At 47.5% G+C, this 23,418-nt stretch overlaps 1 protein-coding gene across 1 annotated transcript; it reads right to left on the bottom strand.

Moving 5' to 3' along the window:
* Positions 1–304: 304 nt before the first annotated feature.
* c10h2orf50 (chromosome 10 C2orf50 homolog) lies at positions 305–23,117 on the bottom strand. Its single transcript, XM_052025147.1, is given in 4 exon segments — positions 305–566; positions 8,599–8,638; positions 22,746–22,773; positions 22,776–23,117. Coding segments are annotated over 4 exon segments (468 nt in total). The 5' UTR covers positions 22,984–23,117; the 3' UTR covers positions 305–374.
* Positions 23,118–23,418: the final 301 nt, after the last annotated feature.

Below are 23,418 nucleotides of genomic sequence, written 5' to 3' on the forward strand. Positions count from 1 at the left end.
CCAGGACACCCTACAGCTGAAGGGAGACGAGGACCCAGCAAGTGCATTTCAATTGCTTCCAATGTGCCTCAGACTCACCAATTCAACCACAAACCTCAACTTCTCTCTGCTCCCTGAATGCAGAAGATCTTCCCACCTGCTGGCTGGCCAGATGACTCCTCAATCTGTCAGACTGCGACATGAAAATGGAGAAGAAGGGTTAATCAAACCCCATGGTTAAATTTTGAAGGGTTTGAGGAAAACCCCTTTTAAATTTCCTGAATTCCCAACAAAATCCCTTCCCCCATCCCATCTCTAAGCCAATATCAAGGCCCAAGTATCTACTTTTTGATTCAAGTATTTTCCTGACTTGTGAAATGTAATTTTGCTTTTTCTTAATATGGGACAAGTTCATTGTCCAGTTTTTTCTTTCTGTTGTCTCCCTGAAGCTGATAATCCATCCTTATTAATGCTTGACCAAGATGAGAGTCCATCCTGCTGCCAAATGTCCGGTTTGTGGTGTTTGGAATTTTGTCAGAGAACACAGGAACATATTCAGGAAGAGGTTCATGTATTTTTAATGCTCCCTGGAAAACAAAAAGTTTAAATAAAACACATTAAACTCCTTACTCATACAAGAAAAATAAAAAATACATTTGGATTTGTTGTTTTAAAGGATCCAGGAAAAGGAACCTTGGCAGGCAGGGTTAAAGATAATCCCAAGAGGTTCTTCAGTTATATTAACAGTAAAACGGTGACTAGGGAGAGACTAGCTTCTCTTAAAGACCATCAGGGCCACCTATGTGTGGAGCCACAAGAGATGGCTGAGATTTTCAATGTCTATTTCTCCTTGGTATTTACTAAGGAGAATATCATGAAATGAGGGTAATAAGTAGTGAGGTCTTGGATCATATGCATATTACGAGGAAGGAGGTATTTGCAGCCTTGAAATATTGTGGTGGTGGTAATCTGCCGCTCTCCGTGTTGTGCCGTTGTGGTGAGGCAACGCTGGAGTGTCCTCTCCAGGGCGCAGGCCTGGGCAAGGTTGTATGGAAGACCAGCAGTTGCCCATGCAGCAGGTCTCCCCTTTCCACGCCACCGATGTTGTCCAAGGGAAAGGCAAAAAGCCAATACAGCTTGGCACCAGTGTCGTCGCAGGAGTTGCCAGAACGAGGTTGAAGACAATGTCGAACTGCCTTAGGGACTCCAGCTCCGGATTTGACCTCAGGGTTTACTCCCGTAGCCTTTCGCATGAGTGGGTATGACCGCAAGGCAGCGGAGGTTTGAAATCAGAGTTTTCCCTCTCTTAGATGGAATGCCTTCCCAGGCTGACGAGTTAGTGCATTAAGGTGAGCAAATCCCCAGGGCCTAACCAAGTGCACCCTGGACCTTATAGGAGGCCAGAGAAGCAATCACAGAGGCCCTTGTGGAGATATTTGCTTCATTGTTAGCCACTGGTGACGTTCCAGAAGACTGGAGGGTGGCAATGTTGTTCCATTGTTCAAGAAGGGTAGAAAGGACAAGCCAGGGAACGACAGGCTGGTGAGCCTGACTCAGTTGGAGGGAAGTTACTGGAAGGAATTCTGAGGGACAAGGTCTACTATCAATTGGATAGTCCAGGCCTGATCAGGAATAGTCAGCACGGTTTTGTGCATGGGAGGTCATGTCTGATGAATCTTTTGGAGTTTTTTTTAAAGAGATAACTAAGGGGATAGATGTAGGTAGGGCAGTGGATGTTGTCTATATGGACTTTAGTAAGGCCTTTGACAAGACCCCGCATGGCAGGCTGATCCGGAAGGTTAGGGCACATGGGATTAAGGGGCAGCTAGCGAGGTGGATTCAGAATTGGCTTGATGATGGGAAGCAGAGGGTGATGGTTGAAGGTCGATTCTCTGACTGGAGGCCTGTGACTAGTGGGGTGCCCTAGGGGTCAGTGTTGGGACCTCTGTTATTCATTATGTATGTAAATGATTTGGATATGAATATACCTGGCACAATTAGTAAGTTTGCTGATGATACTAAATTAGGGGGTCTTGTTGATAGTGAAGCAGGTTACAATGAATTGCAAAGAGATCTTGATCAGTTAGGGAGATAGGGCGAGGAATGACAAATGGATTTCAACTTAGCTCAGTGTGAGGTGATGCATTTTGGACATTCAAACCAGGGTTAGGGCTCATACAGTGAATGGCAGGGCACTGACAAGTGTTGTGGAACAGAGGGACCTGGGAGTACAAGTGCATGGTTCGCTGAAAGTGGCCTTGCAAGTAGACAGGGTGGTGAAGGCAGCGCCTAGGATGCTGGCCTTCGTCAAGCAGGGCATTGAGTTTAGGAGCAGGGTGATTATGTTACAGTTTTACAAGTCGTTGGTGAGGCCGCACTTGGGAGTATTGTGTACAGTTTTGAACACCCTGTTATAGGAAAGACATTGACAAGCTGGAGAAGGTGCAGAAGAGATTTACAAGGCTGCTACCTGGACTAGAGGGCTCGACTTATAGGGAGAGGTTGGCCACGCTGGATCTTTATTCCTTGGAGCGTGGGAGAATGAGGGGTGACCTCACAAAAGTTTATAAAATCTTGAGGGGTATGGATAAGGTGAACATTCATAGCCTTTTCCCCAGGGTTGGGGAATCTAAAACTAGAGGCACAGGTACAAGATAAAAGGGGAGAGATTTAAAAGAGACCTGAGAGGTAACTTCTTTACACAGAGAGGTGAATATCTGGAATGAGCTGCCAAAGGAAGTAGTCGAGGCAGGTACAACTGCAACATTTAAGAGGCATTTGGACAGGTACATGGAGGGGAGGGGCTTGGAGGGTTATGGGCCAAATGCAGGCAACTGTGACTAGCGGGGAGGATGCTGTGGACCAGTTGGGCCGAAGGGCCTGTTTCCTTGCTATATTACTCTATGACAATGATCTATTAGTTGGTGCATATCCAAATGGATGAATAGGTGTACAACACAACTTTATTTTGCCAAATTATCACTGCATTGGAACTGTTGAAAGAGCTCTTCCATGATCTGGTGAGTGAAAGCAGTGTCCAGAGAGTCTAGAGTGGGTAACTTCTAGTCCAAATATTATCTTGAGACATCACAAGGAAGGTATTGGTATATTATTGTCACTTGTACCGAGGTACAGTGAAAAGCTTGTCTTACAAACCGATCGTACAGGTCAATTCATTACACAGTGCAGTTACATTGAGTTAGTACAGAGTGCATTGATGTAATACAAGTAAAAATAATAACAGTAGAGAGTAAAGTGTCACAGCTACAGAGAAAGTGCAGTGCAATAAGATGCAAGGACACAACAAGGTAGATCATGAGGTCATAGTCCATCTCATTATATAAGGGAACCGTTCAATAGTCTTATCACAGTGGGGTAGAAGCTGTACTGAAGTTAGTGGTACGTGCCCTCAGGCTCCTGTATCTTCTACCCAATGGAGGAGGAGAGAAGAGAGAATGTCCCGGGTGGGTGGGGTCTTTGATTATGCTGGCTGCTACACCAAGACAATGAGAGGTAAAGACAGAGTCCAAGGAGGGGAGGCTGGTGTCCGTGATGCGCTGGGCTGTGTCCACAACTCTCTGCAGCTTCTTGCGGTCCTGGGAAGAGCAGTTGCCATACCAAGCCCTGATACATCCAGATAGCATGCTTTCTATTGTGCATCGGTAAAAGTTGGTGAGAGTCAAAGGGGACAAACCAAATTTCTTTAGCCTCCTGAGGAAGTAGAGGTGCTGGTGAGCTTTCTTGGCCGTGGCATCTACATGATTTGACCAGGACAGGCTGTTGGTGATGAGGAGTAGTGTGAAAACTGTGTTTAGGAAGAGTTAAATGGAGAACATTTTACCAATTATAGGATGCTCAATTTTCATAGAGTCATGCAGCACAGAAACAGTCTCTGTTCATGCCCACCATCAAATGCCCTTCTATACTAATACCAGCACTTGGTCTGTCACCTTGTAGTCATTTTAGTTTCACCAACTTCAGCCTAGTTTCCCATTGCAAATAGATGGAAGCCTGGGATTCAGACCCCAAACCCATTTTAAATCCTTTTGTCAGCCTATATGGGAGATTTTCTTTAATGTGGTTAGGTTGCAGGATTTGAAGTGGTATGAGCTGTAGTATCCAGATCAGTTGTATCTGAGTGTAACTGGATTTTTTTTTGAGGAGTGTCCTGGCAGTGACCTAGCTGATCAAATTTGTACATTCTGGTTTATAAATGAAGGGGCTTCTGGTAACTTCCATAAAAGTCCATAAAGGGAGGATGGATGCTGGTGTAGATACTCTGTACCAGTGCTGGAAGAGGAGGAGGAGATAGAGTAATAGAACAGCCCTCAACACGTAGGTGTAAGTGCATTTGGGCATCTCCAAAGACAGCAAGTGAAGGCAGCTATATGCAGGGCATCATCTCCACCCAACAGGCTGCCGAATATTCATCTTTGCTAATAGTTAAGTCTAAGCTTGTTTAGATAAGTATTGTCTTCAATGTCTGGTTGCAAATATTGTTGTACCAGGGGTCCATTTATTTACAAAAGGCTATCAAGGTTACTATGGCCCTTAATTTCAATGCACCAGGGAGATTTGTTTTTTATCTGGTTCACCCATCATCTCCAAGATGGTGGCCAAAGCCTAGATGCCTGTTCCTAAACTTCCATCAGAGGTAGAGATACAAATGCCAAACCTTCCTGGTGGAGCACCTGGAGGTGGCCACATGGCTGACTGTGGAGTGGAAATGCCATGAGCAGGAACACTACCCATGCTGGAAATGACCTCCCCATTCTATCAAGCATGGTGGTCAAAGTCTTCTTCAAGCCTCTAAATACTGTACTTTCAGATACATACTTATGTTCCTCAATCACCTTCTGGTCAGAGCCTGAAGATCCACATCCCCACCAGAGCTAGGTGACACTGACACTACCAGCAAGGCAATTACTGCAGTCTTATTAGCAGCAGTACCTGTTTGTCCTGACTTGTACAATGTGTTTCACCAGATGCAAGCCCCTGTCAGTGGTCAGTCATGTTCCCCAGAAGATTTCTGCTCTCAATACAGGGAAGAGCTTGCAAGTATTTTGTGTTTAGTTGGAAATAAGAAGGAACAAATCAGTTTAATTCAGAGTACAGTAGCTGTGGTAAAGTAAGGAATGATGGAGAAACAGATGGAGAGAAAGAGAGAAATGGGTTAGAAACCAAAAGATACATTTCTCTACACTTCATGACATTTCCTCATTCCAGCAATAGATCAGACATGGGACACAATGGTAGTGAAATGCCTCAACACAGAGTTTTGCGTGACATTTATCTGCCATTGTTGATATGGAAAAATGTGTTGGCAAATTAAATATGGATACTCCATGACTGTGAGGGAAAGAATATCCATTGGCAAGAAGAAAGCAATCAATAGTGAAAAAGCAGGATTACTTTTCAATGATGTTAACTTTGACAGTAGTCACCTGCATCTTCCTTACCAGCATCTTCCATATCATTGTTAATAATGCTGATGTGGTCCTTCTTGCCATATGACTGGGATGAGCAATGAAGAACTGCAATACCCATAGTCCAAAGACATCTAAACGTTGGTTGTTCCTACACTTATACCATGTGTTTGGTAAATATAATAAATAAATGTTTTTTTTTACATAGTATGTGTTACATATAAAGTTGCAAGAGAAAAATTGTGATTTGTAGATGAAAGCACTCAATGGCCGAGGTGGACAGAATGGGCCAAAGGGCCTTTCCAAAGGCAGCAAGTGAAGGTGGCTGTTTGCAGGGCACCATCTCTACCCAACAGGCAGCCTGATGTTCACTTTCGCTAGCTTGTCTCAGAGTGTACACAGTGAAGTCTGTGCTTGTTTAGATTAGTAGTGTCCTTAACTTCCTGTAGCATACATTGTTGCACCAGGGGTCCATGCAGTTACAATAGCTATGAAAGTTACTACAGCCCTTAATTTTAGTGCACCAGGGTCATCCCAACCTGTAAGCAGGGAGACGTTCTTGTAGTTTACAGTTTATATCTCTCCCCCCCAGGTTGGTGGCCTGAGCCTGGAAGACTATTACTAAGTTTCCATCAAAGGTATAGATGCATCTCACTGCAAAATTGAAGCATGTAACTACATATGTTTCTATATTGTGTTATTCTACAGGATAGAATTGCACAAAACTTTCAAAATTACATTCAGTATGCAAAAACACCACTGTTAAAGATTGACAAATATCATTAAGTTGAATACAAATGTAATTTGAATCTTGTCAGTCTCACGGAATTCAGCAAGGAGACCTTTCACCATACTACATGCACCCAGTCTCACTCTAACAATGCACAAGGAGGCAACAGAGCTTTTAAATATTGAACAAACCGACATAAAACATTTGCAATTAATTAAAATCTAATAATGGTTTGACCTTACTTGGAGAGCCTTAAAGTAGGGATACTGCAGATTTATTTCTACTCCATCTGGGGCACTAGAATGCAACCCATCTGGTCCCGGTGATTTGTCTGCTTTAAGTGTTGCTCACCTTTTTAGTGTCTCTTCTTTATTAAAGCTCAGCCCACCTGGACCACATTTTCCTTCGCTGAGACTCCAGCAGCATTTTTTGTTCCATTGGTAAAGACTGATGTAAAGTATTTGTTTAGTCCCTCACTCATGGTCTCTGTCTTCCTTTATGGTGTTGGATCAATGTCAATTCTAATCTTAAAACCCTTGTCCTATTTTAAAAGCCCACAGAATATTTTAGATTCACTTTTGTTTGCTGCCAGATGTTCTTTCCTATTCTTTCTTTGGCCTCTATTATTTCCTTTTTCACTCCACCTCTGAAATTTTTGTATCAGTCTGGTTCTTACTTCTGTCATATACCCACTGCAATTTGCCTACCGCCACAACAGGTCTACAGTGGACGCAATCTCACTGGCTCTCCACTCGGCTTTGGAGCACCTAGACAACAGCAAAACATACGTCATTACAACTTGGCATTCAGCACCATCATCCCCTCAGTACTAATAAACAAGCTTCAAAACCTGGGCCTCTGTACCTCCCTCTGCAACTGGATCCTCAACTTCCTTATAAAGAGACCACAGTCAGTGTGGATTGGTAATAACATCTCCTCCTTGCTTACAATCAACACAGGTGCACTTCAAGGATACGTGCTTAGCCCACTGCTTTAATCTCTCTACACTCATGACTGTGTGGCTAGGCACAGCTCAAACGCCATCTATAAATTCACTGATGACACGACTGTTGTTAGCAGAATCTCAGATGGTAACAAGAAGGTGTACAGGAGTGAGATAGATCAGCTGGTTGAGTGGTGTCACAACAACAAGCTCACACTCAACATCAGCAAGACCAAGGAATTGATTGTGGACTTCAGGAACGGGAAGTCAGGAGAACACACACCAGTCTTCATTGAGTGGTCAGCGGTGGAATGGATGAGTAGCTTCAAGTTCCTGGGCATCAACATCTCAGAGGATCTATCTTGGGCTCAACACATTGATGCAATCACGAAGGCGGCAAGCCAGTGCCTCTACTTCATTAGGAGCTTGAGGAGATTTGGTATGTCATCAAAACTCTTTACGAATTTGTACAGATGTATGGTGGAGAGTATTCTGACAGGTTGCATCACCATCCGGTATGGAGGCTCCAATGTGCAGGACTGCAAGAGGCTGCAGAGGGTTGTAGACTCAGCCAGCTCCATCACGGGCATAACCCTCCCCACCATCGAGGACACCTTCAAGAGGCGGTGCCTCAAGAAGGTGACATCCATCATTAAGGACCCTCACCACCAGGGACATGCCTTCTTCACTTTACTACCATCAGGGAGGAGATACAGGAGCCTGAAGACCCACACAACATTCTAAGAACAGCTTCTTCTCCTCTACCATCAGATTTCTGAATGGTCCATGAACACTACCTCGTTATTCCTCTTTTTCCACTATTTATTTATTTTTGTAACATTGTAATTTTTATGTTTGCACTGTACTTCTGACGCAAAACAACATATTTCACGACGTCAGTGATGATAAGCCTGATTCTGATTCTCTTTTTTTCACTGCTCTGTTGAATCTCTATTACCTTGGCAATCTAGGGAGCTCTGGCTTTATTTCCTTAACTTCTCCCTCATGGGAGTGTACATGGACTGTGGTTGAACTATCTTCTCCTTAAATGTTGAATGCCTCTCATTGTTCAATTACAGTTTTGCCACCTAAGCTTTGATTCCAATTTACTCTGTTCTTATCCCATTGAAATCGGCACTTCTCCAATTGACAAATTTTACTTCAGAGATATCTTAATCCATAACTACTTACCTTGATGTTTCCCCACTGGTAAGAATGCTAAGAAATCTGTGCAGTCCTCTCTTCACTGAACTTTTCACAACTTAAAAATCTAAGTTTTAATTCATTTTGTTACAGCAATGCAATTCTGGTGGAAAATGTGTTTTAAATTTATTCTGGAGTTAAAATCAAACCATATCTAGATGAAAAAATTACATGTTTCAAACGATGCATTCTCATAAATGAGAACACCTTATCAATGCAAATATGGTGCAAAATGGAATCACACCAGAGGCAGATCTGTGGAAAAGTAATTTAAAATCTGTCCGCTTCATACTATACATATTAGTTACAGTTCTTACCTTGGCATCATAATCTTTAAGAAAATTCCACTTATTTTCCCTGGTAAGGCAAAAGGTAAAAGGTTAATTCAGAGGGCAATTAAATAGACAATAAGGCGCACTGACGATGTCAATGTGATTAATAAAACACACATTCCTTGAAGAATCTATTTATGGCATTAGCTTATCTTTAAAAACAGAAAGGTAATGTGAAGTCTGCATCAATGATATCCAAGCAACAGAGTTAATGTTAGTAGTTATTTGCACAACGTACAATAGTTTGAAATAAAACCTAAAGACTACATATTCTCTCAGACCTTAATTATCAAATCATAAGAACCCATACAACAACACAAGAAAGGAATAATTTTGTAATTGGAGGGATGGACCATGCAAATTCACAATAAATTGTAAAGCTGAACGATATCATATAACAATAACACAAATAGGACATTCAGGTGTTGCTAACAGAATGAATTGGTCCACTGTGAAAATACTACTTTGTGCACATTGCATAATGAAAATAAGTAATGTATTAAGTTGATAAACATCATAGTACTGTGAAAACAAAACAAAAGAAACACCTGTACTGCAGTGTTCACCAACAAAGCTGTGTTGACATTAGATCATGCAGATTTATGGCCTATAATTCCATCTGTTACTTTTCAGCAATGTATTTTGTGATACATGAGGTGAGGTTTTACAAGCTAGCATTCAGGAAGTGATATCCTCTCTGCCAGCAGTATTCATCACGCACTTCAAGTTTTCCATTATTTCACATACCCAGTGCAGGGTCTCACCCACCCAGGAATGCGTGTCTGAATTTGGACAGTCACTCACCATGATCTTAAATCTATATTTCATTAATCACTTCCTGCAGAACAAGGGTTCGCACTGGGAGTACAAATGAATAAAAGTGCACTGCTTTATACAGGTAGGTATCAATTACATCAACATGCAAACCAGACTTGCTAGAGAGCTGGAAATATTATTTTTAAGAACTTTGAAGGGACAATATGTGAAAGCATTACAGGACAGACATATGCACTGGATGTGGATTAACTGCAAACATTAAAAAAATAATCAGCTGAATGAACTCTGGATTATGACCAGCATGATCATGTGCAGAAGGTAGCTGGAATATTAGTGGGTAGGTCTTCTGGTCACGATTGCATTTTTGAACTTGTTTAATTGATCTTGGTATCAGAGAAGAATTTCCTGGATTATTTTTCTCTGCTATTTACCAGGCAATTCATAGAAAGCTGCAGGTGGGCAGAGAGGAATCACGGTGGCAAAAAGATAGCCTGAAATGAGCTTGATGAACCACCTGATTTTATTTTGTACGTCCTTTTCAAACATTTCAAGTTATGCAGTTTGGGTTAAGGTTGCACAGATGGTAAAAGGTTTGGTAGGTCTGCACTATGCTGGAACAATCAGATTTTCAAAAGTGTGATGTTGAACAGGCAAAACTTGCAGGTCTGGTGTAAAAGAGCAGTGGAACAGGAATCCAAGATAAATTATTCAGAGAAATGACATAAATTAGGATTGCCTTCCATGGTATTTAGAAGGTTAAGAAGTGATCTGATCAGAAGTTTTCAAGATATTAAAGGGTGGATAGATAGAAACTATTTCTGTTCCTGAGTCAAGGTGTAGGAGAGGCAGTCTGAATATTAGAGCTGGCTTTTCAGGGGTGAAGTTTGGAAACAATCCAATATACAAGATACTATAGAAGTCTGAACACTCCTTTGCAAAAAGCAATAAGTACTAGGTGAACTATTAATTTTGGTCCTGAGACTGATAAATTTTTGACAAACAAAGTCATGAGGAGAAATGGGAAAAGTTAGGTATAATGCAATAGTCACAGATTAGCACAATATCACAGGATGGGGCAAACGTTTGAATGGGCTAAATGGTCTGTTCTTCATCCTACATTCTTCATTGTATACAGCTCTATCAAAGAGCCGGCACAATGCTCCAAATAGCTGTGCTGAATTTCTTTTCTGAAAAGAAGCAAATAAAGTCATCCATTGTAATAGTCCTCTCCTAGGAAAAAAAATGATTTCTTTGCAATAATTAAAAGCTCAGATTTTCTGAGTGGGGTCTGCTACTCATGGCTCAGGTTTCCCATTCCCCTGAATTCTAGATTCAGAAGGCAGATTTCAGTGGCCCAGGTGGTCTTGTAGCCGAGTGATGAGTCCTCAGGAGTAATAGGACCTCAAAAGATGTAAAGGGGAAGTGAGCAGGACAGAACAAACCTGCCCACAAAACCCCTCTGAAAACCATTGACAGAAAGTAAACTCATGCCTCATCTTTGCTGTCTGTCAATCCAGCCAAAGTTCTTCAATGTTTCTGAAAGGCTTTGAGAGTTAGAAACATTTAAAAACTAATAAAGTGAAATAAATAAATCATTTTTAATATTCTTAAAATTTAACAATAAACCAATTAAAAGTACATTAAAGACTTCTCAATAATTAAAAGCATTTAAAACATAATATAAAAATGTAACATACATTATTTTACCATTAATCCTTACAGCCCTACAATCTCCATTCAAAATATTTTTAAATTCACTTTTAAAAACCTATGCTGACCAACTGGCTGAGATCTTCAAGGACATCTTCAATCTCTCACTGCTGTGGTCTGAGGTTTCCACCTTCTTCAAAAGGACAGCAATCATACCAGTGCTCAAGAAGAGCAGAGTGAGCTGCCTTAATGACTATCACCTAGTAGCACTCACATCTGCTGTGATGAAATGCTTTGAGAGGTTGGTTATTTCTAGAATTAACTCCTGCCTGAGCAAGGACCTGGACCCGCTGCAGTTTGCCTACCACCGTAACAGGTATACAGCGAACGCAATCTCACTAGCTCTCCACTTGGCTCTGGAGCACCTAGACAACCGCAAACAAACATCAAACCACAGTTTATTGATAACAGCTCAGCATTCAACACCATCATCCCCTCGATATTAATCAACAAGCTTCAAAACCTGGGCCTCTGTACCTCCCTCTGCAACTGGATCCTCAGCTTCTTTATCGGGAGACCACAGTCAGTGCGGATCAGTAACAACATCTCCTCCTCGCTGACAATCAACACAGGCACATCTCAAGGATGCATGCTTAGCCCATTTCTCTACTCTCTTTACACTTGTGGCTGTCTGGCTCGGCACAGCTCAAACACCATCTATAAATTCACCAATGACACTACTGTTGTTGGTAGAATCTCAGATGGTGATAAGAGGCGTACAGGAATGAGACAGAGCTGCTGGTTTAGTGGTGTCACAACAACCTCACACTCAATGTCAGCAAAACCAAGGAATTGATTCAGGAGAGCACACACCAGTCGTCATTGAGGGGTCAGCGGTGGAAAGGGTGAGCAGCTTCAAGTTCCTGGGCGTCAACATCTCAGAGGATCTACCCTGAGCCCAACACATTGATGCAATCACAAAGAAGACAGGCCAGTCGCTCTACTTCATTAGAGAGCTTGAGGAGATCTGGTATGTCACCAAAGATTCTTGCAAATTTCTATTGATGTATGGTGGAGAGCATTCTGACTGGTTGCATCACTGCCTGGTATGGAGGCTCCAATGCACAGGATGACAAGAGGCTGCAGAGGGTTATCAACTCAGCCAACTCCATCATGGGCACAACTTTCCCCACCATCGAGGACATCTTCAAGAGGTGGTGCCTCAAGAAGGCAGCATCCATCACTAAGGACCCTCACCATCTGGGACATGCCCTCTTCTCATTACTACCATGGAGAAGGTGGTAGTACAGGAGCCTGAAGACTGTAGTGTGAAAGGTCATGGCTGTCACGTGACACCATTCAGCACTGGTCGAAAGCGACACCACTGTCAATCAAGGTCTACCTCCACCCACCCATTAGTACACACTCTTGACCCTTGGCTTCTGTACACACCTTTTGTACCTGGCCATGGCCTAATGGACCTTTTGAATTACCTAGGCTGGCTCCACCCAGCTCTCCAGCACTATAAAGAATGCCACACATGCGTGGTTCTCTCTCTTTTGATTGCTGCAGGAAGGGACCACTGGTAAGAGTGTGCACTTCCACAGGGATTAGGAGCGGCCTGAGTAGATTCCCAGTAGCATAGAGCTGATGCTTGCACAGTGTTGGGGTGTTCAGGCATCATATTGTACGAGCATTTGTAACCAGTTTGCTGTGTGTGTGTGTGTGTGTGTGTGTGTGTGTGTGTGTGTGATTTCCCCCTCGTTTCGCGATCACCGTGTGCGTATGTGCATCTGTTCCCATTCATTCTGTTCCTGCGTTTGTCTTTGTGATTAAATTATTTTTTAAAGACGCCAAGACTGTGTCCAAAGTCCTCTACCTTTGAGACCTCAAAGAACCTTTTCTCACAACATTTGGCGCTGCGAGCAGGGTCTTAAAGGTCTTGGCTGGACACAGACGCAGGAAGGATGTTCTGGAACGGGAAAGAAGGCAAGTGCAGGCACTGAGGAGAGGATTCCCGGGTGGACTGATGAGAGTGAGAGATTTGGGAGCTTGGCCAGCATGCCGGCAGACCACGGTAAGCCAGTGGACTGGGCTGAGCAGTTAGACCCATGTGGTGAGAAACTGGGGCACCACGTGGTTGCCCTCCTCCAGAAGTCGGGGTTCCCCAGAGCCAAAGGGAGTCAAAGGGGTGCCTTCTGGCTCCTGGCATCCATCCTGAGACGCCAGGTTGGGATTACTAGCCAGCTGCAGAGTACATGTCTCCAGAGGGAAAAAGAGATAGAGATGCTCCAGCAGTGATGCTGTACGCTGCAGGAGGCAGTTCAGGCTGCCCAGACCCGGGCCAACGACCTTGACGCCGGGGCACTGAGGTCGCCTGCAGGCTGGTTCAAATGCCAGACCAGTTTAAAATCCCAGCCTTGGTCCAGCGCGGTGACAAGCTGGACGCATGGCTGGGGGATGGGAACATATGGATGGACAATGATGAGGAGGTGGTGCCAGAGGAGCCTGGGCCTCATCACACCTGCCCTCCCCCCCACGCACCTGAACCCCTGCAGGTCCAACCCGTCACTACGCGGTCCCAGGTTCACTACGGAGGGGAAGGGAGTCAGGATGGGAGCCCCGCAGGGGAAAGTGCCCGCGGTCCCTCCAAGACCACGGAGACCCGGGACTTCTCCGTTAAGGAGCTTACCCAGCAGACGGATCGGTACCGCCAGCGGTCGGGCAAACAGTTGGCCGCATGGCTGCTCCAGCTGTGGGATGAGGGGGCCCCCCAAAGTGAGCCTCTCCCACCAGGAAGCGAACGCCCTGGGGAGCTTGTTAGACCAACAGAGCATTAATAACGCCCTGCAGGTGCCACCGGGAGGGATCGGGGACACCGCCACCCTGTGGGATCAGGTAGTGACCACCGTGAGGGCCCGGTACCCTACCCTCCTCGAGTGGGACTTATATGGGCAATGACAGTGGACCACAGTTAGTGAGGGCACCAGGGTCATCAGGGAATGGGCACTAGTGACCAGCATTTATGCGGGGACGGGCGACCTCGAGCTGTTAGAGAATACCACAGCGACCAGCATGTTAGCAGGGTACCTGGTTGCCACCGCTCGCCCCGACCTGAGGCCAGTGGTCCTGCCCCTCATGGGACCGGCTAGTGGGAAGACCGTATGGGAAGCCATCACTCTCCTGGAGAGGCTATAGTACATGCATTGGGGGGGGGAGGGGGGGGTGCGCCCACCCAGGTCTGCAGAACAGAGACGAGGGCTGGGGACACCACCTCTTGTCTCACACGCAAACAGTCGTACCTGGACCTGTTGCGCGCAGGGGTGGACTGCGCCAGCATAGGTGGGGTCCCAACCTCCACTCTCCACGCACAATGGAAGGAGCTCTGCGGGGGGAAGCCCGGCTGGGGGAAGACTCACAACCACCCCGGGTCCAAGCCTGACACAGGGGGCGCCCCCAACCACCGGACCACGTGGGCTGCCCCCACAGGCACAGATACTGCCTCTGCCCTCCCTCACCTGAAACAGCCTTACCTGCCCTCCGGGCTCAGCTCCGGGACCTGCTGCGACAGGAAATGTCCCATTTCCACCAGCAGGAACCCTCACCCACAGGGTGGCAGACCTCCACCCCCCTTCCCATAGAATGAAGGCCAGGATCCCCAGCGCATCTGCTCCATCACCCTCCCACGCCCAGGGGCACCTGAGGCCACACATACCTGTAAGTGGTACACTGGGAAAAGGGTAACGTGCAGAGATGTATGGCACTTGTCAACACGGGTGCCCAGCACACCATCGTCCCAGGGAACCCCGCTGTGTGGAAGGGGGCACAGATGCACTGGGAAAAGGGTAACGTGCAGAGATGTATGGCACTTGTCAACACGGGTGCCCAGCACACCATCGTCCCAGGGAACCCCGCTGTGTGGAAGGGGGCACAGATGCACATAGAGGGGTTGGGTGGTTCCCTTTTGCCCATGAGGGAAGTCAGGGTCCGCATGGCCATCGGGAACCATCCTCCTCGAACTGTAACTGTTTTAATTGCAGACTCGCCTGAAGGCATACTGGGGAGTAATGTCTCAAAGGGATAGTCCCTACACACCAACTGGGGCAAGTTCACTTTTGGAGTCGCCCGTGTTACAGTGGTAGTTGGGGCGGCCAAGTGGGAATGGGTTGTTGTTCCTGCTCCCTCCAAGGTCGTCTGCAGTCGGCAGTATAGGGTGCCAGGGGGATACCAAGACATCACGGAGGCCATCCAAGCCCTGCTGCGGGAGGGAGTCATTAGACCCACAGCCTCCCCCTTCAATAGCCCCGTCTAGACCGTCTGCAAAAAGAACGGAACGTGGTGCATGACGGTGGACTACAGACACCTTAACAAGGCTGCCCCCACCCACCTCGCTGCCGCTGTACCTGACATAGTCACTCTGGTGGAGGATATTTCAGGGCACCCAGACAAACCATGGTATGCCGTTGTGGATTTGGCCAATGCATTCTTCTCCATTCCCCTCCACCATACCTCCCAGGACCAATTTGCATTCACCTAGGACGGGAGACAATATACATTTCAATGTCTACCACAAGGCTACATTCATAGCCCCACAATATGCCATGGGTTAACCTCCCGGGACCTGCAAGCCATTCAACTTCCCCCAGGGGTGTCAGTCGCCCATTACATAGATGACATACTCTTACAGGGGCCTTGAGAGGCCATTGTCTTAGAGGCTCTTAATATGCTAATCTCCTCCCTCAGAGAGCGGGGCTGGGACATTAATATGGAAAAGATACAAGGCCCAGCCCAGAATGTATTGTTTCTTGGAATCCAGTGGCATGCAGGCAAACGAGACATTCCTGAAACTGCACGAAATAAGATATTAAATTTTGCCGTCCCCACCAACAAGACGGACACCCAGAGTTTCATGGGCCTCCTCGGCTATTGGCAGCAACACATACCCCACCTTACCATGCTCCTAAGACCCCTCTATAAGGTCTCCAGCAAGAAGGTTGCCTTCTCCTGGGGGCCTGAACAGCAGGCTGCCTTTGAGGCAGCCAAGCAAGCTGTGGTACAAGTCCTACCCCTCACCCCCTGCCAGGAAGGAGTCCCCTTCGAGTTGCAGGTCTCTGTTAGTAGTCAGTTGCCGAGTGGAGCCTCTGGCAGAAGGTCCAGGGGCGCAGAGACCTGCTCGGCTTCTGGACTAAATCATTTCCTGAGGCCGCCACCCGCTACAGTCCCTTCGAGCGCCAGCTGCTTGCCTGCTACCTGGTGCTCCTCGCAACTGAGCACCAAACCGGTACTGACCCCATGGTCCTTCGCCCCCACCTGCCCACAATGCACTGGGTCAAGTCCCCCAACTCCACACACAAAGAGGGCCGAGCCCAGGGGTCCTCGATAGTGAAGTGGAAATGGTACATCGCAGACCGGGCCTAACTGTCTCCTGTCAGCTGTCTCCATGAACAGGTCATGTTCTTCCCCCAGTCCCAGGACCCACCCCCGGACATACCTGAGATCCAGCCCACCCCCTTGGGCCAACCCTTTGACTCCCTTGACCCCGAACAAAAACTGCCCACCGGGTTCACAGATGCCTCCAGCCACTGGAAAAACGGGAAACAGCATAGGAAAGTGGCGACACTTCATCCCGCCACGGGGAAAACATTGACAAAAGAGGGAGTGGGAGGGTCCAGCCAATTGGCCAAACTGGTGGCAGTAGCACCCGCCTTATGGAACACCACTGGGCCGGTCCACATCTATACCGACTCTTGGGAAGTAGCTAACGGTATGGCAGTGTGGATGGCCCAGTGGCATGAAATGAGGTGGGAAATTCATGGATGCCCCCTGTGGGGACAGGGACGCTGGCATTTTATCTGGGATCAGGCCACCCAAAGACAGATTTTGGTCCACAACATGGATGCCTATACCCACAAAAATACCCAGGAGGCCATACATAATGCCACCATGGACCGGGCTGCCCAGATATGCTGTGCTACCGTCTCCCTGGAGGCACCTGACCTCAGCACCTTAGCTGCATGGGCACACCACAAGAGCAGTCACCTAGGGGCTGACGGTACATGGCACTGGGCAGAGCAGTTCGGGGTCGCCCTCATGGTGGACCAGTGCAAGACCGCTGTTGTAAACTGACCCATCTGCCAACAAGTGAAACCACGAAGCTGGCCAGCGGGGCCACTGGGTCACATTTGCCGCGGCACGGGAGCGGGTCACGTGTGGCAAATAGACTATATCGGACCACTCCCACGCCACAATAAAAAGCAATACGCCCTGACGATGGTTGACACATACTCGGGTGTCCTGGTGGCGGTGCCCTGTGAGAGGGCTGACCAGAACAGCACCATCAAAGGATTGCAGTACCTCTCCTCCATCTATGGAGTCCCGTGGGAGGTACAATCCAATCAGGGCTCACACTTTGCGGGGGCCAAGGTACAAAACTGGGCGGCGGAGGCGGGGATCTCGTGGCTGTTTCATATCCCCTACAATCCCCAGGCATTGGGCCTGATAGAAAGAATGAACGGCCTGCTGAAAGAAACGATACGCACCCTAACGCCCTCCCGCACACTGCAGGGGTGGTTGGGCGTGCTGCAGCAGGCCGTCAATCAGCTCGACACACGGCCCACTGGCCAAGGGGGGTCCCCATTATCCCGCCATCTGGCTCATTCCCCACCACCCAACTTGCGAGACCCCGAACCCCCCGAGACTGAGGACTCCGGAAGGGTCTGGGTCCGACAGCTACAAGGTCTCCCTCAGAAGGGAGAAGTCACTGCGCGCGGTCCCAGGGACACCCGTTGGGTCGCGATTCTGACACAAACTAACCTATCCTGTCTCCATACCCAATACCTGACCCGCCGAGAATGAGTTTGTTCCTCAACCCACCCCCCCCCCCACCCCCTACAGGATGATGGCACTCCTCCAGTCACTTCTCCTGCTCACTACGATGATTGGCATCGGAACGCCTGCTAACACCTTCCTCAGAATCGCCTACAAATTCACCAACACTTCCAACCAATCAGACTGCTGGATTTGCGTCCAAATCCCAGCACACACCGGTGAAGCTCTACTACTTACAGCGATTCCCCTCGATGACCTCCAAATGAACTGTTTACACAGACTTTCTGCGCCTGTCGGGTTTGGTATATCAGTTTGGTGTGGGGGGGGTGGCGGTTGGCTGTCCCCCACCACTCCTCCAACCACTACAGGACATTCCTTCCAGCGATTCCCGATGGGGTGGGTGTTTCAGGAGCTGGTATTTCCCTCCCTACAATTTGACCTCCACCTGAGTCCTGACCCTCAGAGTCATCCCACAGCCACTGGGTAAGCCAAGAGAATGCTGGTGCAGACTCCAGAACGACCACAGTTCCACCTTTTCAGTTGGCCATAGTGATTGTGAGTGAAACTGGTACCCAGGGGCCTCAGTGACCACTGCCAATGGCGCCGCTAAGCTGGGGGCTTCCTGGACTTTGTATGGGACCCACTGGATTTGTGGCCACCGTGCCTACCTGTGGCTCCCCATGAACTGGTACAGTTGCTGCTTTCCAGCATTTGTGGTGCCCTATATCCATGCTCTCAATGACCTTGGGGAGCACCCAGCATACAGCGGCCACCGGGATAAAAGAGCCACAGAAGTGGAGAGGTTCTGGATGATAACCTTTCCCACGTATGGCACAGCCTGACTGTCTCGTGAAGTCATCTCGGATGACCAGCGTGCTCCAGACACTGGCCGACGAAACGAAAATGTCACCGCAACGCACCGAGGATGCCCTGACAAGGACAGCAGTGGAGCTGGCTGCCATCAGGTTGGCAGCCCTGCAGAATCAGATGGCCCTGGACTACCTACTCACTGCAGATGGTGGCACCTGTGCAGTGATTGGTAAGGAGCGCTGTACCTTTATCCCCGATGAGTCCAGCACCATCACCAACCTGGCTGCTCACATTCAGGACTCAGTGGCTAAAATTCAAAAAGCGAGGGACCAGCTCCTCCAGCACGACACCCCATGGGGAAACTGGTGGCCATTTGGGTCACTGGAGGGATGGTGGGCAACTGTCATCCACTGGGCCACCGCCCTCATTCTAATTGTTATAGCTATCTGTATTTTGTGCTGTGCTTGTCAGATTATTAGAACCACTTCTGCCTTCCATTAGTACCACATACTGACGCATATTTTTTTAGCTTAGTTATAGCTATTCCCATGATGACAAATGCTGTAACTTTTGAGGGGTGGAATGTAGTGTGAAAGGTCATGGCTGTCATGTGATACCATTCAGCACTGGTCGAAAGCGACACCACTGTCAATCAAGGTCTGGCTCCACCCACCCATTAGTGCACACTCTTGACCATTGGTTCCTGTACACACCTTTTGTACCTGGCCATGACCTATTGGACCTTTTGAATTACCTGGGCTGGCTCCACCCAGCTCTCCAGCACTATAAAGAATGCCACATGTGCATGGTTCTCTCTCTTTTGATTGCTGCAGGAATTGAAACCGTGCCGAAGGGACCATTGGTAAGAGTGTACACTTCCACAGGGATTAGGAGCGTCCAGAGTAGATTCCCAGTAGCGTAGAGCCGATGCTTACACAGATTTGGAGTGTTCAGGTATCGCATTGGTTTTTCCCCTGATCATTTGTAACCAGTTTGCTGTGTGTGTGTGTGTGTGTGTGTGTGTGTGTGTGTGTGTGTGTGTGTGTGTGTGTGTGTGTGTGTGTGCATGCACCCCACCCCCGTTGCGATTTCCCCCTCGTTCCGTGATCACCCATGTATGTGTGTGCATCCGTTCCCATTCATTCTGTTCCTGTGTCTGTCTTTGTGATTAAATCATTTTTTAAAAACTTCAAAGACTGTGTCCAGATTCCTCTACCTTTGAGACCTCAAAGAACCTTTTCTCACAACAAAGACCCACACTCAACAATTTAGGAACAGCTTCTTCCCCTTCGCCATCAGATTTCTGAATGGTCCATGAACACTACTTTGTTATTTCTTTTGTTTTGCACTATTTTATTTTGTAATTTATAGTAATTTTATGTCTTTGCACTGTACTGCTGCCACAAAACAACAAATTTCATGACATACAAGTCAGTAATATAAACCTGATTCTGATTTTGACCTTGGCATTGTTGGCAAGCCCAGCTTTTATTACTCACTTTTTGAACTGCTGCAGTCCCTCAGGTGAAAGTACTCCCACTCCTGTGTTGTTAGGAGTTCCAGAATCTTGTGATATATTTCCAAGTCACGATGCTGTATGTTGCACCTTCAAGGTGTTCCCATGAACCTTCTGTCCTTGTCTATTTTGATGTTAAAGGTTGCAAGTTTGGGAGGTGCTGTCTGAGTAGCTTGGGTGAATAATTGCAGCGCATTTTGTACATGGTACACACTGCAGTTGCTGTGCACCGGTAGTGAAGGGAATGAATGTTCAGGGTGGTGAATGGTGCTCTAATCAAAAAGGTTGCATTGCCCAGAATATCATCCAGCTACTTGAGAGTTGTTGGTGCAGCATTCATCCAAGCAAGTGGATGGTGAAAAGGGTTTGGATGTGAGGAGATAAGTCACTCACCACAGGATACCCAACCTGCTCTGGTAACCACAGTATTTATGTGGCTGGTGCAGTTGAGTTTCCAGTCAATGATGATTCCCACGATAGTCATAGAACATTACAGCACAGCACAGGCCCTTTGGCACATGATGTTGTGCTGACCTTTTAACCTACTCTAAGATCAATCTAACCATTCCCTCCCACATAGCCCTCCATTTTTCTATCATCCATGTGCCTATCTAAGAGTCTCTTAAATGTCCCTAATGTATCTGCCTCTACCAGCACCCCTGGCAGCGTGTTCCACACACCAACCACTGTCTGTGTAAAAAAAAATCTTCTCTGATATCCCCCCTGTACTTTCCTCCAATCACCTTAAAACTATGCCTCCTCCTGTTAGCCATTTCCACCCTGGGAAAAAGTCTCTGGTTGTCCACTCGATCTATGCCTCTTATCTTGTACACCTCTATCAGGTCACCTCTCATCCTCCTTCGCTCCAAAGAGAAAAGCCTTAGCTCACTCAGCGTCCTGGTAAATCTCCTCTACACCCTTTCTAAAGCTTCCACATCCTTCCTATAGTGAGGTGACCAGAACGGAACACAATATTCTAAGTGTGGTCTAACCAGGGTTTTATACAGCTGCAACATTACCTCGCGGCTCTTGAACTCAATACCCCAACTAAAGAAGGCCAATATGCTGTACGCCTTCTTAACAACCCTATCAACCTGCATGGCAACTTTGAGGGATCTATGGACTTGGTCCCCAAGATCCCTCTGTTCCTCCACACTGCTAAGAATCCTGCCATTAACCTTGTATTCTGCCTTCAAATTTGACCTTCCAAAGTGAATCACTTCACACTTTCCCAGGTTGAACTCCATCTGCCACTTCTTAGCCCAGCTTTGCATTCTATTAATGTCCTGTTGTAACCTTCGACAACCTTCTATGCTATCCACAACACCACCAACCTTTGTCATCTGCAAACTTACTAACCCATCCTTCCACATCCTCATCCAAGTCATTTATAAAAATCACAAAGAACAGGGGTCCCAGAACAGATCCCTGCAGAACACCACTGGTCACTGACCTCCAGGCAGAATATGCTCCATCTGTGGGCGAGCCAATTCCAAATCCACACAGCCAAGCTTTCCTGGATCCCATGCCTCCCGACCTTCTGAATGAGCCTATCATGGAGAACCTTTTCAAACACCTTGCTCAAGTCCATATACACCACATCCACTGCTCTCCCCTCATCAATGCATTTTGTCACATACTCAAAAAAAAATTCAGTCAGGTTTGTGAGGCACAACCTGCCCCTCACACAGCCATGCTGACTATCCCTAATCAGACAATGCTTCTCCAAATGCTCATAAATCTTGTCCCTAAGAATCTTTTCCAATAATTCACCCACCACTGAAGTAAGACTCACTGGTCTATAATTCCCAGGGTTATCCCTACTCCCTTTCTTGAACAAAGGAATAACATTTGCCAACCGCCAATCATTTGGTGGTACCCCGTGGCCAGTGAGGATGCAAAGGTCATGGTGGGGCACTAGACAATAGTAACCACATTGATTGTCAAGGGTAAGTAGTTAAACTTGCTCTTGTTAGAGATGGTCATTGCCAGACACTTTAGCAGCTTGGAGACAGAAGAGACTGCAGATGCTAGAATCTGGAGCAAAAAAAAGGCTGGGGGAACTTGCTGGCCACACAGCATCTGTTGAGGCAGAGGGAGTCCTGATGCAGGGTCTCGACACAAAAAGTAGACTATCCACTTGCCTCCACAGATGTTGCCTGGCCCGCTAAGTTTCTACTGATGAAGGGTCTCGACCCAAAACATGGAGTGTTTATTTCCCTCCATAGATGCTGCCTGACCTGCTGAGTTCCTCCTGCATTTTCTGCGAGTTTCTCCAACACCTTGTTTTTTCTTTACTTTAGTGGGTTGATCGTCACTTACCACTTATCAGCCCATGCCTGAATGATGTCTAGGTCTTGCTGCTTGTTGAGAAGTTGTGAATGGTACTTGCACATCATGTAATGAGCTCCGCTGCCGCGAGTCCACGGTGTCCGGCAAACAGCCAGCAGCGCTCGGCAAGCAAGAGCGGGATTTCCGCGAGCAAACCCGACATTAACCAGCAGCGGCTCCGCAAGGCAGAGTCCGGGCCAATAACTTGTACAAAACTTACTTTCGGCGAGAAAGTTGACGGGCGAGACTCACCACTGCAGGACCCCTTGCCGCTCCGCCCGTACGAACTCCCTCCACACTCGGTCGTTTCTCACCACATCCAGGTCTTCCAGCTGCCCTGCCTTGGCCGGGGCTAACCGGACGCTGCCGCCCGCCTTGTTGTGCGGAGCCAAGGCACCGACCGTCGGTGTGTCCGCCAAGCGGTAGCCGGCCGAAGTGGTCCTGTTGAAATCAGCCATCCTGTCGGTAACAAGTCGAACCCGGGGCGGGGAGGGAATGGGCGGCTGTGATTTCACCGAGCACCGCAAATCCTCCCAATCGTCAGAGGGAACCTCCCGTCGCCGTCGGCTCCAGAGAACCCGGGCTGAGGGAAACCCTCCGGCGGCAGGCGGGCGCGCAACCTGGCAGCAGCTGCAGCTTGTTTACCGTCGCTATTGGAGACCTGCCTCCTGAGGACCTGGCGCCTAGCTTGGGAAGACACTATGCCCAGAAAGGAATGCACCTCAGCACCTCCCCCAATGCGGTGAGTGGCTCCATAAAAAGTTACCGAAATATGGGTTGCTGTTGGTTAGGAGGGGGTAGGGAAAACGAGAGAGATTAACAACAAGAGCTCTCCAGGGGTGGGAAGGAATGAGGGGTGGGGAGGATGGGGGGGGGGGGGAGGGAGAGATGAG

Source organism: Pristis pectinata, chromosome 10 (genome assembly GCF_009764475.1).
Source record: "Pristis pectinata isolate sPriPec2 chromosome 10, sPriPec2.1.pri, whole genome shotgun sequence".
Classification (NCBI taxonomy): Eukaryota; Metazoa; Chordata; class Chondrichthyes; order Rhinopristiformes; family Pristidae; genus Pristis; species Pristis pectinata.